Source organism: Akebia trifoliata, chromosome 3, assembly GCF_017979445.1.
Source record: "Akebia trifoliata isolate Shusen 1 chromosome 3, ASM1797944v1, whole genome shotgun sequence".
NCBI lineage: Eukaryota > Viridiplantae > Streptophyta > Magnoliopsida > Ranunculales > Lardizabalaceae > Akebia > Akebia trifoliata.
In genome coordinates, this window is record NC_141377.1 from 24,395,120 (window position 1) to 24,411,540 (window position 16,421).

General features: G+C 36.4%; 1 protein-coding gene across 1 annotated transcript in view; it reads right to left on the bottom strand.

The window, feature by feature from the left end:
• Positions 1-2,048: 2,048 nt before the first annotated feature.
• The window catches only part of LOC147406180 (HEAT repeat-containing protein), a 34,801-nt gene continuing 20,428 nt past the window's right edge, over positions 2,049-16,421 (bottom strand). Inside the window, exons 5-20 of the mRNA XM_086434144.1 lie at positions 10,991-11,161; positions 9,428-9,973; positions 9,009-9,083; positions 8,795-8,923; positions 8,115-8,189; positions 7,801-8,010; positions 7,448-7,600; positions 7,125-7,357; positions 5,425-5,542; positions 5,173-5,305; positions 4,901-5,102; positions 4,720-4,825; positions 4,497-4,637; positions 4,280-4,405; positions 4,027-4,141; positions 2,049-2,678 (exon numbers count right to left, since the gene is read on the bottom strand). Of these exons, the coding sequence (XP_086290270.1) occupies positions 2,287-2,678; positions 4,027-4,141; positions 4,280-4,405; positions 4,497-4,637; positions 4,720-4,825; positions 4,901-5,102; positions 5,173-5,305; positions 5,425-5,542; positions 7,125-7,357; positions 7,448-7,600; positions 7,801-8,010; positions 8,115-8,189; positions 8,795-8,923; positions 9,009-9,083; positions 9,428-9,973; positions 10,991-11,161 (2,925 nt within the window). The 3' untranslated portion in view covers positions 2,049-2,286. The remainder of the gene's footprint in view (positions 2,679-4,026; positions 4,142-4,279; positions 4,406-4,496; positions 4,638-4,719; positions 4,826-4,900; positions 5,103-5,172; positions 5,306-5,424; positions 5,543-7,124; positions 7,358-7,447; positions 7,601-7,800; positions 8,011-8,114; positions 8,190-8,794; positions 8,924-9,008; positions 9,084-9,427; positions 9,974-10,990; positions 11,162-16,421) is intronic.

Sequence of the window (16,421 nt, forward strand, 5' to 3'; positions counted from 1 at the left end):
TCGTCTTGAGGGTCTTCTTCTTCACCTCTCAACGGTAAACAAGAACCATAGTCGGATGAAGGAGAAGATCATTGTCTTCCTCCTAATATAAAACCTTGAATGCACTAGGCCAAACAAAAAGGTAATTCTCTAAAGAAAATTCAAATTTTATTCAAGAAAAATCTGAATAATAATAATAACAATGTCCCTTACAAAAGTATAAACAGACTCTAGAATTGTAATTTGATTGAAAACGGCTCTTCTGCCCAGAAACGAAATGTTCCTGGAAATTCTTGCTCCCATTGGACCATTTGTATCTATATGCATCAGGATCCCGATTCATGGATCTCTCAGTTCGAGAAATAAGAGGATCGAACCATTTCTTCTGACTCTTTTTCAAATTCGATAAATGTTGGTTGATCGTATATTTCATTATAGTTCTATGATTCAGAGTATCATTTCCTATTTGATCCCTTTGAATTCCATATTCGAAGTTGCGATCGGATCTATTCATTAAAAAGAATCGATTCGATACATTTCTTATGTACCCATAGGTTGACCTCCTTGTCCTTGCTTCTCTCATGGTACAATCCTCTTCCCGCTGAGCCCCCCTTTCTCCTCGGTCCACAGAGAAAAAATGTAGGACTGGTGCCAACAGTTCATCACGGAAGAAAGGACTCACCGAGCCGGGATCACTAACTAATACTAATATAATAGAAAAGAACTGTCTTTTCTGTATACTTTCCCCGGTTCTGTTGCTACCGCGGGCCTTACGCAATCGATCGGATCATATAGATATCCCTTCAACACAACATAGGTCATCGAAAGGATCTCAGACGACCCACCAAAGCACGAAAGCCAGGATCTTTCAGAAAATTCACTCATTGACTGAGTAAACAATTGAATTGGATTCGGTTGGATGGTACCAACGAAATCGAATACTAACTCCCATTTCTTATTTTATTGAATTAACCGACCAACTTGCTATGCTATCGGACATTTTTCGATTCGGTTTGCAAAAAAATTTCGACATATTTCACTTGATTATTATTCTATTATGAGAATCAATCCTACTACTTCTGGTCCTGGGGTTTCCGCACTTGAAGAAAAAAACCTGGGTCGTATTGCTCAAATCATTGGTCCATCTCTCCCAGACATATGTAACGCTTCCAAACATATGTAACGCTTTAACTAGTACACGGAAATGGATACCATGATTCTTCTGTCTATTAATAACTGCATGCATTGCACGGTGGATGTGAAGAAGTAGACCATTATCTCAATAATAATGAGCTAAGCTAGTATTTGCAATGAATCCCCCCATTAAGTAGTCATGCATTACGATAGGAACTCTCAATTCTCTGGCAAATACAGTTCAACTCTTACATTTTTTCTCTATGGATTGAGAAGAAAGAAGGGCTCAACGAGAAGAGGATTGTACCATGAGAGAAGCAAGGACAAGGAGGTCGACCTGTTTCAAATATACAACACGAATTTTGACAATGCAATGTAGATGTACCCTCATGCCGATCCAAATGACTCAACTTTAACACGGTTGCTTCCATTGTGTATATACTTACGCAAAACGGTAAAATTTACTTGAAATAGTGTTTCTTTCTAAAATATTTAAACAATTCTTGCTCCAACCCAAACTCCTTTATTATTCTTAAAATATCTGACCACCACCTTCTAATCAAATTAGGACTCAAATACCTTAAAAATAAGAAGAAAAAAATGAACCTTACCAATAACTAAAAGCCATTTGACTTGGTCTGAGTTTGTATCAACTCTGGCCAATATTTTCAAAATATCTGACAAGTCATCAAATCTCGGACGAGTCAATGTAAAAGGACAATACACCACAATCACTAGCTGCTGATATTTAAAAACAAGATCCCACCATTTAAAATTATATAGAACTAGTAGTTTAAGCATATGCTCATATCCATTTTCGCTAGATCCATTTCTCATTGACAAACTAAGGATTGCAATCCTAGCTAAATCAATACACAATAATGGGATCCTTCTCTGCAAAACAGAGAGATTGTGGAGTCAAAAATACTCCTATATTTACATCAATACGAAATTTTATTATGCTGCAGCATACAAAACTTCTATGTATCAAGTTCATTTTACTTTTATTGAAAGAACATATTGAACAAATAGAAAATGAATCCATCTTCGGTGTTCAACGAATCAAAACCTCATATGAGGGGGGCCAAAGAAACTGCCTTAATCATAAAAGAAAAATGAGAAAACACAATAAAAAAACACACAAGCTTTAATGTATCGATATGGAGCAGAATTCTAATTTGATTGTCCATGAGGAGCGTCTTCATTGCCTTTAGCTTTGCCTCTAAGCATGTCGGTGAAGTTTCCCCTCATGATTCGTCTAAATCTTGTGTCTTCTGGTGGGGTTTGTGGTACTGACGTCGGATCCTCAACTGGCTCTACTGGATCTCCACTCTCTTTCTTGCCCAAAAGTCCACCTTCACCAAAGAAACTAGTGACTGATGATGCAAGTCCAAGATGGGCACCCATGCCCATGACCTTACTGATAGTTTCGAAGGTCCCTCCTGACCTTTCTCTAATTATGATCTCTAGGGCTTCCTTGTGAGCTGGGTCAAGTGAATCTGGGTCTTTTAATAGATTCTGAATGGATGGTAGGAGAAACTCCCGAATGCTTGTTGCTGGAAGATCTGTAAGAAAATACAAGTTAAGCAGTAATAATTCAATCTCAAACACATATCAAGCTTATGTATAATTTGGTGTCGGAATCCAACATAAAATTGGAGAACTACGTTTAAACTCATAAACCAAAGCTGTAGGAAAAGAAATATTGATTTCCATGTTGAGCAATCAGCTGATCATGGAATATTGAATGTCATCTTTTTCAAAACTATAAATCTAAAGGAGACCGAGGAAAATACAAAAGATGAACAAGAAGACCTACCTGGGAATAGAAAATTGAACGAGAAAAACAGAAAACAAAGCACCAACAACATTACCAAGTACTCAAAAGCTCCTATCTAAACAAAGCACCAACAACACTAAGATTCCAATACGAATCTGACCCGAAATTCCGATTTTTCATGTTCTTTCGGATCGGATCGGAATGGAACAATTCAGACATCAGGTATATTTCGGATCATTGCCAGCCCTAAACAACACTACCGAGTACTCAAAAGCTCCTGCTGAAACACGAAATCCTCAAATAAAACAAACCATTGAAACTCTAAGAAGGGTTTGTATTTGAAGAAAACAAGCTATATAATGTTGACAATGATCCCCTTTTAGCTCTGACCTAATTATTTGATTTCAGCCAGATAAATCTTGTTACTCACTATTTCATCATTCATTGTGCCCCTTCATAAGAGGGGCCTAGTTCAGACTCAATTTTAAGGGATGATAACTATCATTCCATTTAGTTGAATCTTCAAAATGGTCAGAAAAAAAAAAAAAAAACACTATAGTGTTATCTAAAAGTCTAGTCAGATGGTCACACCGATTCAGCTAGATTTCTCTCTATAAGATCTGAGTTTGGCACTATGTAATTAAGATATGGACAAGTGTCTGACACATGTAAAAAGTCTCAGAAACAAAGACCATACATGTCTATACATCTTATTCCATATGTTTAGAGACATGTTTTAGAATATTTAGTTCAGAGTAGGTTTAACATTTGAGTTTCAATAAGTTGATATGCATTAAAATTATATAGAAGAAAAAGCAAATAATAGCTGAGAATAAAATGATTAAAGATTAATTTCACGAAGAGTTGGCAGGAGTGGTACAGCATGGTAGCGGAACACAACAAATTCTTAGAGAATGGTGTCGTTGTCACATAGTTTGGGGCTCATCAAAAGATGGATCCATATACCTACCCAGGTGTAAAGTTTCCTAATATGGTTGAACAGAGACATTTATCATCCATAGTATTTGAACTAAAGAATACCCCCAATATATAAGCACCATAATCCATGTACTCATCAGGGGGGTAAAAATAGATGGAAAAAAAAAATCAGTGGTCATTGTGAGAAAGCAAACCTGTAGCATCTAGAGCACGTATTGATTCACAAAATGCATTGGCTCTCTCACGCCGGCGCATCACATCATTTCCAGGAGGTGACATAGTTGTAAGTTGGAAAATCTTGGACAAAAGATGTACATCATGTCAAAGAAACATTGCACTGCCAGAATATTACATAATATTGCTAAGATGAATTGTGTGCATATATGTGCGCATGCGTGCTTGTGTTTGTGACAGAGGGGTCAAATTAATAATGAGAAGGTTGAGGATATAATCTCTGAGTCTGTCTGTTGTATGTGGTACTGCCACGACCAAGGCACGGACAACAGCAACAGTAGCCTCATGGGATCCATCTTCGAGAAAAGCATCCATCTGAACACGTATCTTATCAACAATCTGAAAGAAGCAAAATTTGGTCAGCCAACTATGTGGGTGGAAATGTTAATTAAAATATGAATATCAAATCGATAACCAAAAAATGTTGTACCGTGTCATTCTTGAAATGCTGAGCTACAGCTCCAAACGCATCAATGCTAGCATATTTGACATTCAGGTTTTGATCAGAACCAAGAGTGACCAGGGCAGGTAAAACATGTGTAGAAGCAACTTTTGCATTGATATATGGAACCTATTCAGGAATAAAATGAGGAGTTAATGAAACATTGGATGTAATTGAAATGGCAGTTCAAGAGAAGTGGTAGAGCACATACAAGGACTTTCAACAGATTGGCAGCACTCATCTTCATATTTACATTGGAGCTGACAACCATTTCCCACAGAATATTAAAAATGATTCCATGATGTTCGTCAAAAATGCTGCATCACAGAAAATACATGTCAGCCAAATATAAGAATGATCAGTAAATTATAAGACAAGGCAAAAATACAAACCATAGAAAGCGGACTGCATCAATGATCTCAGCGGTACGATTTGCTGACCAACCCTCCCTCATCGTACTTTGAACTAACAGCTTTTTCAAGTACTCTGCTAATTGATCATGCATACTAGAAGCACCAAGAATACCCGCCAAGAGAAGTGGTAGCACACACATGATAGAAAGTTTCTCAGCCACAGCAGTTTTAGGTCGCAAACCTGTAAGCAATCAACAATATAAAATAATGCAATAGTGTCAAAACTACAAAGGAATTTGAAATTTTTTTACCTTTGATTCTTAACTGGATAGCAGAGGGAAAAAAGGTAAAATCAGCAGTATCCCCTACTGCCACCAAGAAAACAGGCAACATTATGTGTGTCAGGTACTGATCCCCAAGGCATTCTGATACAGCCAACAGAAACTGCATTACAACATCCAAATCAGAAGCAGCCAACTGAGGCATGTTTATCCTATCTTTAGATCTTGGGAATATGATGAGAAAGGTAACCCTAATAATGAATGTGGGATAGATAACTTAACCTTGGTGATTCTGCTTCGTAGATTATCTTCCTTTTGAGGTAACAGGCAGGCAAGTTGAATCAAGTCAGCAAAACAGTCAATGTGCACCCAGTCAAATGCAGGCCACTCCACATGTCCCCTAATAAGGAAGGTAAGACCACTTAGAAGGAAACAACAAATAGATGGCTTTAAATATTCAGGAAAACAATCATGTTCCTTCCTTCCACTGTATCCAAAGTCAAGTCTTTTGTCATTGAGAGTGAGTTTATGCATGCTTTCACAGTCTCCATCCAAGTTCTATTGGGTCTTCCTCTTGTTCTTTTAAGACCTTCAACTTGAATATTTCTTTTAATTAGGGCAGTAACTGTTCTTCGCCAATCGTGCCCAAACCATCCGCCTACTTCTCTTGGTTAATGCTCATTTTCACAAATGCATCAATTTCTAATATTACTATCCTAGTCTTTCCACTCACCCATCCCAATATCCCCAGCTGATGGGGACATCAAAATTATGGGTCATCATTTAGTAGGTATTGTAGCCTATTAACAAGTTGGACAAATTTTAAGGATATAAGTCTTTTTTAATTATTTTTCTTTTAGGTTATTTTGAGTCCTACTTGCTTTAAAAGTTAATTATAAGTATTTTAAGTTTAGCACAAGAGTTCTTGTGAAATTAGAATTTTACTATTTTTTGGAAGTTATCTATCGAAACAATGTAATAGATTGCTTTAGGACTAATAAACAAACAAATAAAAAGTTACAGAAGTTTTTTTTTTTTTTTTTTCTTGCATGAATGTTGGACATTGAACTTGATGATGCAATGAAAATCACTGGTGGGCAAATCTATCAACTTCTTTGTCTCTTCTTTTTTCTTTTATTTTCTATTTTGAACCCATAAAACAGCCAAGCCAAACCCTTCTTGGATTACAAGAAACTACCCAAACCTACCATAGCGTAAATAAAATCAATCCAAACTCCTTCAAAACTCATATTTGAAACCCACAACCCAATCCAAAATCTTCTTCAACCTACCCCAATTAATTTTAACCCTATTGCAAAATTTTGTAATTACCATTTAAAATATAGCTAATTTGGCTCCGTGAAACCTATCATAATGGCCAATAAGACCTTTTGGACCTAAAAACTCTTTTTATATCTTTTATTTTTTCTTCATCATTACTTAATTAGTCTTTTCCCACTCTTCCTAAAGTAGAACAAACCTAGAATCAATAAAATCTAGGTTGTCTGACATCACTATCTCATTTGTTAACATGATGCTTCTTAACTGCCCAACATTCAACTCCATAAAGCATAAGTGGTCTTATAAATCTTATAAAATTTTCCTTCAAGTCTGATTGGATACATCTGTCGTATAGTACGCTAGAAGCACACCTTCACTTTAACTATCCAACTGTCATTCTATGGGCAAGCATCTTCTTCAATCTCTCCATCCTTATGTAAGAAAGACCTAGGATAACAAAATTGGTCACTTCGAGTTATTTCTAGACCACAAGGTATCTTCTTCTTGTGTTTCAGTGCTAAATTTACAATGCATATACTCGATCTTGGTTCTACTTATCTTTAAATCCCTTGGACTCCTAAAATCTTTCTCCATTCTAGTTTCCAGGAAAATTACTGATAAAAATGATCTCAAGTTAAAAAGTCTGTACCAGTTAGGGCACAAAGTGATAAAGAAAACATGTTCATGAAAATTACACATACCCTGCATAGAGTTCAAGCAAGGATATAGAAAATGATGCTCCCCTTGGTTCCGAAGTCATGAAAGACCCAATCACAGAAGGAAATGGGCAGGTTTCAATTGCTTTTTGGCGCACGAAAGGGAGCAACTCTGTCAGCATGCGGAGTAAAACATCGACATTCCAGCGTTCTCGCTCTCCTAAAACATGAAGATATGACTCAACAGAGCCTTGAACCCCAGACAATGGTGGACACCGCTGTCAAATAGGAAAAAAAAAAGAATATTAGAAACCTTGTTGGGTCTCATTTCTAGACCTGAAGGAGAAACTCTTATGTTCAGAGCATACCTGAGCAGAGCCCAAAATATGAGAAAGCAAAACTCGTAAGACATGGTCTAGCTTGTTTCCCCAATTTATGACTGCAGGAACTAATTCTTTTAGCGTAGTTTCGACAACCACTCCAGAAGGGTCACAGATCAATTGGAACATCAACTCCTCAACCTATTCAACAAACAGAAAGAGAGAATTTGGAGCAACTCTTTTTTTTAATAATCTCATTTTACTATGATCAGGGGAAAAGCCTCCTAGCCATTCCCAAGACCATGTGTTTTCAACCTGTTCTAGAGCTTACATTGCAGCCAATTCTGTCAAGTCAGTTTTCTGCTCCATGATTGCCTCTGAGCATATATAGTGAGGCTGACCTTGAAATATTTGTCCATATTTGGAAATAGTGGAAGCAGCAATGCAAGGTTATGAGCAGCAGCCTCTCGAACAACTGTAGCAGAATCCTCGATCAGTTGTTGCACAATTGACAAAATGAGAGAATCTCGAATCTCAGGTCGAACAAATACTGCAAGCTCTCCACATGATTGGGCAACAAGCAGTCTACGTTCCTCATACATGTGATTAATCTACAGTCCAAAAAAACAAGATGTATGAAAACAGGATCCTTAAGAAGAAAAAGGATAGTTCCAGTCAACTAAGAAGTTTCCAGCAAACAAAGATTCAAACTCACTTGTTCCCAGCATTGGGGAAGCAATTCTGATTCAGTTCTCATCTCTCCTACATTCTTAGCTAGGCTCACACAGGCCTGAGATAAAAGTAGATAATTCAACTTAAAATAGTTAAATAAATGAATAAAACTTTGACTTGATATCCACATCATAAAGGTTTGTTAAGATGGCGATGTCATGGCCCATTACATAGAAGCTCAACCATGGTTTAAAATCTGGCTTTGGGGTCTCATCTCTTTCATGGACGAGACCAAGTTGTCTCGGACGAGTCAACGCATCTCGGACAAGATAAACCATTTATCATGGTTTATAATTATTTATTTATATAAAATTAATTATAACGTGCTTCTAAAAGTAAAGTTGATTAAAAGATGTTTAATCATGAAATCAAATTTTAGTTAGATAATAATATGTATTTAATTTCGAAAAAACAAATTATTTTAATACAAATTTACAAAAACCCGGTTGACTCAGCCCAGTTTTACTGACTCAGATAAGATATTCAAAATCTTGGCCGATTCATCTTGTTTATCTCGCGAGATTCTGCAGACTTGAGACAACTTGTCTATCCGTCTTGTTGATGGAAGATAACGAGATGACTCGTGTGAGTCATCTCGGTCTCGGACAAGATTTGAAACCATGAGCTCCACACATAATTAGAGCAGCACAAATAATAACTTACATCCATTATAATTCGTCTCTGCTGTTCATCTGGCCGTTTAATTAAATTAAATAACGTGTGTGTCAAGGAATCTCGTGTGCTGCTATCTGGATGGCGCTCAATTGCACACATTATCAGAGGAAGAAGTTCCTGTAGGTACAGATGGCGTCATAACACTGGTAGACTAACCCTTTCACTGCAAACTAGACATAGGAAAAAAGATTCGGAAGCAAACCTCACGATGGTTGATCAAAACATACGGAACAATCTTGGGCAATGCATCCGAGAGAATCTGGATTGTTTCCAAACCCTGTCAAAGAAAAACTTACATTTAGAAACTGAAGCATAATGGAAATTCCACCTCATGAGAAAGAGTAGGACTAGTCTGACTAACTTAGTAAGGAAAAAAGGTCATACTAGCTCATCCACCATCAAAACAAAACCTCAAGAGTAGGACTAGTCTGACTAACTTAGTAAGGAAAAAAGGTCATACTAACTCATCCACCGTCAAAACAAAACCTTGAGGTTTGTTTTGACGGCGGATGACCTTAGTAAGGACTTTCTTTCTTACTAAGTTAGTCAGGAAATTGTTTCTGTACGAATAATTTTAAAAAAATGCTCTAAAGGAAGGTAGTCATACTGCATAGAACTTACCTTCTTTTCGGGAACAGCTTCTTTCTGTTGACTGTCTGATTTAATATCAAGTCCACTATCTCCCGGTGGGGGTCCAGAATCATTTTTGTAGATATTCTCACTGTTTTCAACTCTACCATTCTCAGTAGAAGAATTTACAAGTGGTTGCTGTTCAGGCTTAGTAACCATATTGTCCTCAAAAGTCTGATGTTCAGTATCTGTGACTCCAGATGTCAAGTCTTCATGATGAAACATTACAGCTTTATCTTCATCTATCTCAACAACTTTTTCTTCTGTTGGTGTATGCTCATTCTCACAATTGGTAGACTCTACAGGACTTCTAGCTATAGAATTCTTTGCCTTTAAACTGTCTATTTCCATCTGCAAAGATTTTATTTCTGCCTTATAGTTTTCTAAGGGCTGTGATTGTGTGTGATTGATATCCCCACCTACCCAACCTCTACCAGATCGAGATCCTTCAATATGCATTTTCAGTGAAGTGATTTCAGCTCTGCAATCATTGAGGTCCTTTCTTTGAAGCTCCAATGATTGCTTTAAATCTTGCACCTGAGAAATTAGACATTATTAAATAGTCATTTACAGATGAATCAATGCTACAAACATGGCTTCAAAACTCATTTTGACATCTTGTCTAGCCCATGGATGAGACTGAGTTGTCTTTGATGAGTCAACTCATGTTGGACGAGATAAATCAGTTAACTCATTTTACAATTATTTATTCATTTATATTTATATAAAAATAATTATAATTTTTTTATAAAAAAAGTTAGATTCGAAGATGTTTAATCATTAAATCATATTTTACTTAGATAATAAAAATTTTAATTTTTTGGAGTGTCCACTAGCTAAGTGGTAAGATGTGTGGACTGTTGTTCCCACGTCCTAGGTTCAAACCCCCTTGAGCCCAACTTCATATGCTAACCACTATATATATATATATATATATATATGGGGGGCATTCAATGGCCAACTTTTTGGCAAAACATTTTTCAAAACATGAGTTAGAGGTTTTGGAATGGGCTGATTTTTGGTGATGATGATCTCCACGAGGAGATCATCATCACCAAAAATCAGCCCATTCCAAAACTTCTAACCCCATCAAAAACAGTTTACAAAAAATGGACAGTCCACGATTTTTCAGCTTGTAAACATGGGTTAGAAGTTTTGGAATGGGCTGATTTTTGGTGAGGATGATCTCCTCACCGTAGAGATCATCCTCACCAAAAATCAGCCCATTCCAAGACTTCTAACTCATGTTTTGAAAAATGTTTTGCCAAAAAGTTTGCCATTGAAAGCTACCCTATATATATATATATATATATATACAAAATTCTGGTTGACTCATACGAGTTTTACTGACTTGGCCGACATTTTCAAAATATCGTCCGAGTCATCTCATTTGTCTTGCGAGATTTTGCATATGTGAGATTCCTTGTCTATCTGTCTCGTTCATGGACAATACTAAGATGACTCAGGGTGAGTCATCTCAGTCTCAGACAAGATTTAAAACCATGGCTAGAACTAAGCTGTAACAAAAGATTCAGTGTAATATGTGAAAACTACCAGAACCTCCTTGTCCTTGAGGTCCTTCTGGAGAGTTTCTGCAGATTTTGTTAATGCCATTATTTGACCATCAGCTAAATCCTTGTTTTTTAGCAATGAATCTTTCTCATGAATCAGTCTCTCATTTTCCTTTTGTAACGACTCATTTTCTCGAAGAAGGGAGATTTTCTCCTGCAGGACAAACAACAATATTATTTATGCATGAGTCCAAATCAGACATAGCTGTGAAATTTGGTAGATATTAACCATGTATAACTGGTAGCATTTACATTTTGATTCATATATGGTCAAGTACAAAAGGGGATCATAAAAGTAGATAGAAATAAGTTCCAATAGATTGGATGTGTTTTGGTGCATGGTATTGTAACATTTTTAATTTTTTACCAAATTCCGTAGAAGCTAGATACATCAATGTGTCTCTATGCCAAATACAGAAGTTCAAGATTTTTGACTGAGGATTAGAGTTCTAATTTTAAAGCCCTAGTTTATGGTGTGCTCATCTATGTTATTGATTCTTCTAAGAGGTTATTTGAATGAATGGCAGATTTGGGTTCGGCGAGTTTTTGTGAAAATATCTAATGTACAATATAGAATGTTAAAAGGGGTGCAAAGGATACTTTTTCTCCTACTTCAGCAACACTTTTTCTTCTACTTCAGCATTCTGTATTGACGATTGACTAATGAAGTAGGTAATTGAGACAGCCCATGTTCAAAAAAAGGTTTGAATTAAACTAATAGTATATGCAAAGAAGTTGTTGAATTGATTTGATTCATAAATATTTTACGTAATGTTTAGTTAGAGAAAGTTATTGAAAAACAATATGTAGTATATTTTGGCAAATGAACATAAAATAATTATATACTGCAGAAACTTTCAATTATTGAAATATAAAATATTTCTTTCTCACTGAAGGGAACGGATCAAGGGACATATGAAAAAACATATGTAAACAATGTAACATTAATAAATTTTCAAAATATAGGTTAGAAGTTTCGGATTGAGCTGATTTTTTGTGAGGATGATCTCTATGATGGGAAGATCATCCGAAAAAAAATCAGTCCAATCTGAAACTTCTAACCCCATTAAAAGTGATTTAGAATGTGGATCGTCGATTTTTTGTCAATTTTTGCCAATAATTTGTAAATCACTTTTGATGGATTTAGAAGTTTCAGATTGAGATTAATTTTTGTGAGGATGATCTTCTCATCATAGTGATCATCCTCGCAAAAAATCAGCTCAATCCAAAACCTCTAACCCATATTTCAAAAAACCATTGTTTTTACATATGTTTTTATTTTACATATGTCCCATGAACTGCCCGCCCCCCCTCCCTCCCCCCCCCCTCCCCTCACTGAAATATAAAACAATAATATCTTGTATCATTATTAATGTAAGGCATTAAAACTTGGCATTCATCTCCAAGCTTAAGATCAATGGAGATTGGAAGTGCGATGAGGAAAGTATAAGAGAAGGGATTGTTGAGTTCTACACAAAACTTTACATTGAAGACCATTTGTCTCGGCCGCTCCTAGATCAGTTGGACTTTGATGCAATATCTTTAGACCAAAAGGGGTGATTGGAGCGTCCTTTTGAGGAGAAGGAAGTTCATCTTATTGTGTCAGGTATGTGTAGTTTTAAATCACCAGGACCGGATGGTTTTTCTATGGGGTTTTTCAATGCTTGTTGGGAGGTGATCAAAGAAGACCTCATGGTGGTTATTCACGATTTTACAAGGATGGTTTTTTGGACATTGGTTTGAATGGGACTTTCATCACCTTAGTCCTTAAGAAAGAAGGGGTGGAAGACATTTTAGATTTGAGACCTATCAATCTTGTGGGAGCTACCTACAAGATAATTTTGAAATTCTTCGCAGATAGGTTGAACTTGGTTTTGGAAGGTATTATTAGATCTCAGCAAGGTGCTTTCGTAAAAGGTAGACAACTCTTGGATGGAATTATGGTCGCTAACGAATGCATTGATTCAAGGTTGAAGTCAGGTAGTGTAGTTAAGGGTGAAGAGAAGGTGCAATGGCCTCCTAGTGCTTGAGACGCAAGGCGAGGCACACGCCTAAGTAAAGTAAGGCACAATAAAATTATCAAAATTAAAAATTTTAATAGTGAAAGGTGGGTTCTAGATATTTTACAACTATAACATATACAAATGGGAGTTTTTACAAAGAACTTAAAGTATTCACACTTCAAGAAGAAGAAAGATCAATGGTAAAAGAAAAGGTTGAGAGGAATAAGGAGAATAAAAAGAAGGGAAGAAAAAGAAGTAAAAGTTGGCCACCAACATGTGTTGTTGCTGCTACGGCAGAACAACAACTATGGCTATCAATGGGTGGGTTTTGATCAGGCTTGGTTGAGCACTAACCAGGCCCTAAAAAAGCAAGCTCAACCTTATACTAGTCTAATACCCGTATTAGGAAAGGTGGGTTCTAGATATTTTACAACTATAACATATACAAATGGGAGTTTTTACAAAGAACTTAAAGTATTCACACTTCAAGAAGAAGAAAGATCAATGGTAAAAGAAAAGGTTGAGAAGAATAAGGAGAATAAAAAGAAGGGAAGAAAAAGAAGTAAAAGTTGGCCACCAACATGTGTTGTTGCTGCTACGACAGAACAACAGCTATGGCTATCAATGGGTAGGTTTTGATCAGGCTTGGTTGAGCACTAACCAGGCCCTAAAAAAGCAAGCTCAACCTTATACTAGTCTAATACCCGTATTAGGCCTAAGTCAACTAAGTCCTAACAAGCTTGAGCCAAGTAAAAATCACCAAATGTAAAATTCAATATTTTTAATCGTAAAACATTGAACTTTCAAAATAAATTTTATTCTATATATAAAAAGTATACAATCAAATTGGAAATTAGTGTTTTAATTAAATAAAGTAATTCATTTTTCGTAAGGGGCACACCTGGTGCATCTTGTGCTTTGACTGAGGCATGCGCCTTGGTGTGCCTCACTTAAACTGCCTCGCCTCACATGTATTAAGGCGCTTTCGGTTCCCCCCCCCCCCCCCCCGTCTTGAGGCGCTCACCTTGACTACACTTAGTCAGGTATCCCTAGAATAGTTTGCAAGGTAGATCTTGAGAAAACTTATGACCATGTGAGTTGGAGTAGCTTGAAGTACTTGTTAGGTTATATGGGCTTCGGGCAGAGATGGATCGGTTGGGTCATGAAATGCGCTTTCATTGCGGCTTTCTTGATTCTAGTTAATGGGTCACTGACTAGTTAGGAGTTTGAAAGGCTTGAGGCAAGGAGATTCTTTGTCGCCTTTTCTCTTCATTATTGTAGAATAAGCTTTTGGAAGGATGGTGGGTAAGGCAATAGCAAACAGAGAGTTGTCAAGTCTTAGCGTGAGCATTCAAGGACCGTTAATTTCGCACCTTCAATTTGCGGATGACACCTTGATTTTTTTGGACGTCTATTTACATCAAATACGTTTCTTGAATGGGTTACTCATTTGTTTCGAGACTTTAGGATCCCCTTGAATCTAAGAAAAAGTAAGGTTTTCGCAGTCTGGAGGGTGGATAATATAGAAGAGCTTGAGGCAATGATGGGTTTCCAAGTGGGTTGCTTAACCTCTACTTATCTAGGGCTCCCCTTGGGTGCCGCTTACAATATCAAGGCAATTTGGGACCCAATTTTGGAAAGAAGGTGAAATTAACATTGTTGAAAAATACCTTAGCTAGTATACCGGTTTACTACCTTTTCCTCTTCAACATGCCAAGCTCGGTGGAGAAAAGTTTGAGTAAGTTATCTAGAGATTTCCTTTGGCATAATAGAGATGGGAATAGGAAATTCCACTTGGTTAACTAGAAGTGTGTTTGTCTTACGAGAAAGGTTGGCGGCCTTGGGGTTCAGAACTTAAAGAAGATGAACCAAGCTCTTTTTGGCAATTGGTTATGGAGATTTGGAACTGAGCGTAAAAGTTTCTGGAGAGTAGTCATAGCAACAAAGTTTGGAGAGAGGTTATTCGGGTGGCTTAATGGTTGTTCTCGTGGGACTTACGATTGTGGAATGTGGAAAGGTATTTTAAAGGTTTTCCCTCAGTTTCAGGAAATTGTCAATTTTAAGATAGGGAATTGGTTAAAGGAGAGATTCTAGGAGGATATTTGGTGCGGCTTGAAACCCTTAAGTGAGAAATTTCTGGATCTCTTTGCTTTGTCTTTTAAAAAAAGTGCAAGTATTTTTTTTTATGAGTACTCCGAACTCTGGTTTGACGTGGAACTTTGGTTTCAGATGAGCTTTTAACAATTGGGAACTAAACTCGACGATTAGTCCCGTCGCAGTGGTTGATTCGATGGTCATAAGCTTAAGGGAAGAAGACTCGCGCATTTGGGATCCGGGGAAGATTGGGGTGTTTTCTATCGAAACCTTTTATTGTGTTTTGGCATGGGAACAAGTTAGGACCTTTCTTGTGGTACAAGTGTGGGGCCCAAAGTTCCGTCAAAAGTTGCCTTCTTTGTTTGGGCAGCTTCCTTGGGGAAAATCTTAACTTTGGACAATGTAATGAAGAGAATCATCATCTCAGTCAACTATTGTGGGTTATGTAAGGAGGATGGCGAGACGATGGATCACATACTTATCTATTGCAAGGTGGGCTCAGAGATTTGGTGATGGGGACATCAAACCTTGAAGAGTAGATTTTAGTTTTATTTAGATTTCTGTTTTAAGATTTTAATTTTATGTTTTTTGGGCTTATTTTGATGTTTTATTAGCTCATGGTTTAGTATAATATTTAGGGGCATTTTAGTCATTTTTCTTTATCTTTTATTTAAGTTTATCAGGGTTAGAAATTAGAAGAGAGAAAGTTATGAAAATTAGGTTGTTTATTTGGTGTTTTAGTTTAATTAGGGCTCTTAGATTTATTTTCTTTATATAGATTGTATTAGGTTTTTTTAAATGAAGAATGATGAATAAAAAGAGAGCTTGAACTTGATCTTCCCAACAATGGGTGTGGTGTGAGGCCATTTTAGAGTGAGTCCAATACAAAATTCTTTTCTTCTAATATTTATTTTTCCTTTCTACTCTTTTGTTTTTCTTAATTTTATTTTTCTTCCTTGTCTTGATTTTCTAAAATTCTTGATTCTTCAAACCCCTTTCTTGATTCTTGAAACCTACAAACTTCAACCCTTAAATCCTTCCCCATTTTCTTTAACCATTATTTCATTAATCTCTTTTCCAAATCTTTAACCCTTAATCCCTTCCCATTTTCTTTAACCCTTATTTCATTAATCTTTTTTTCAAATCTACCCAATACTCTATTACTAAACCCTTTTTTTGAAAATATATATATATATATATATATATATATATATATATATATATATATATAAAATTTTTCAAACCATTTTCTTTAGTGTAGCCCAAATCCTTACCCAAAATCATAAGCCTTACCCTAACCCCTTATTTTCCCCTATC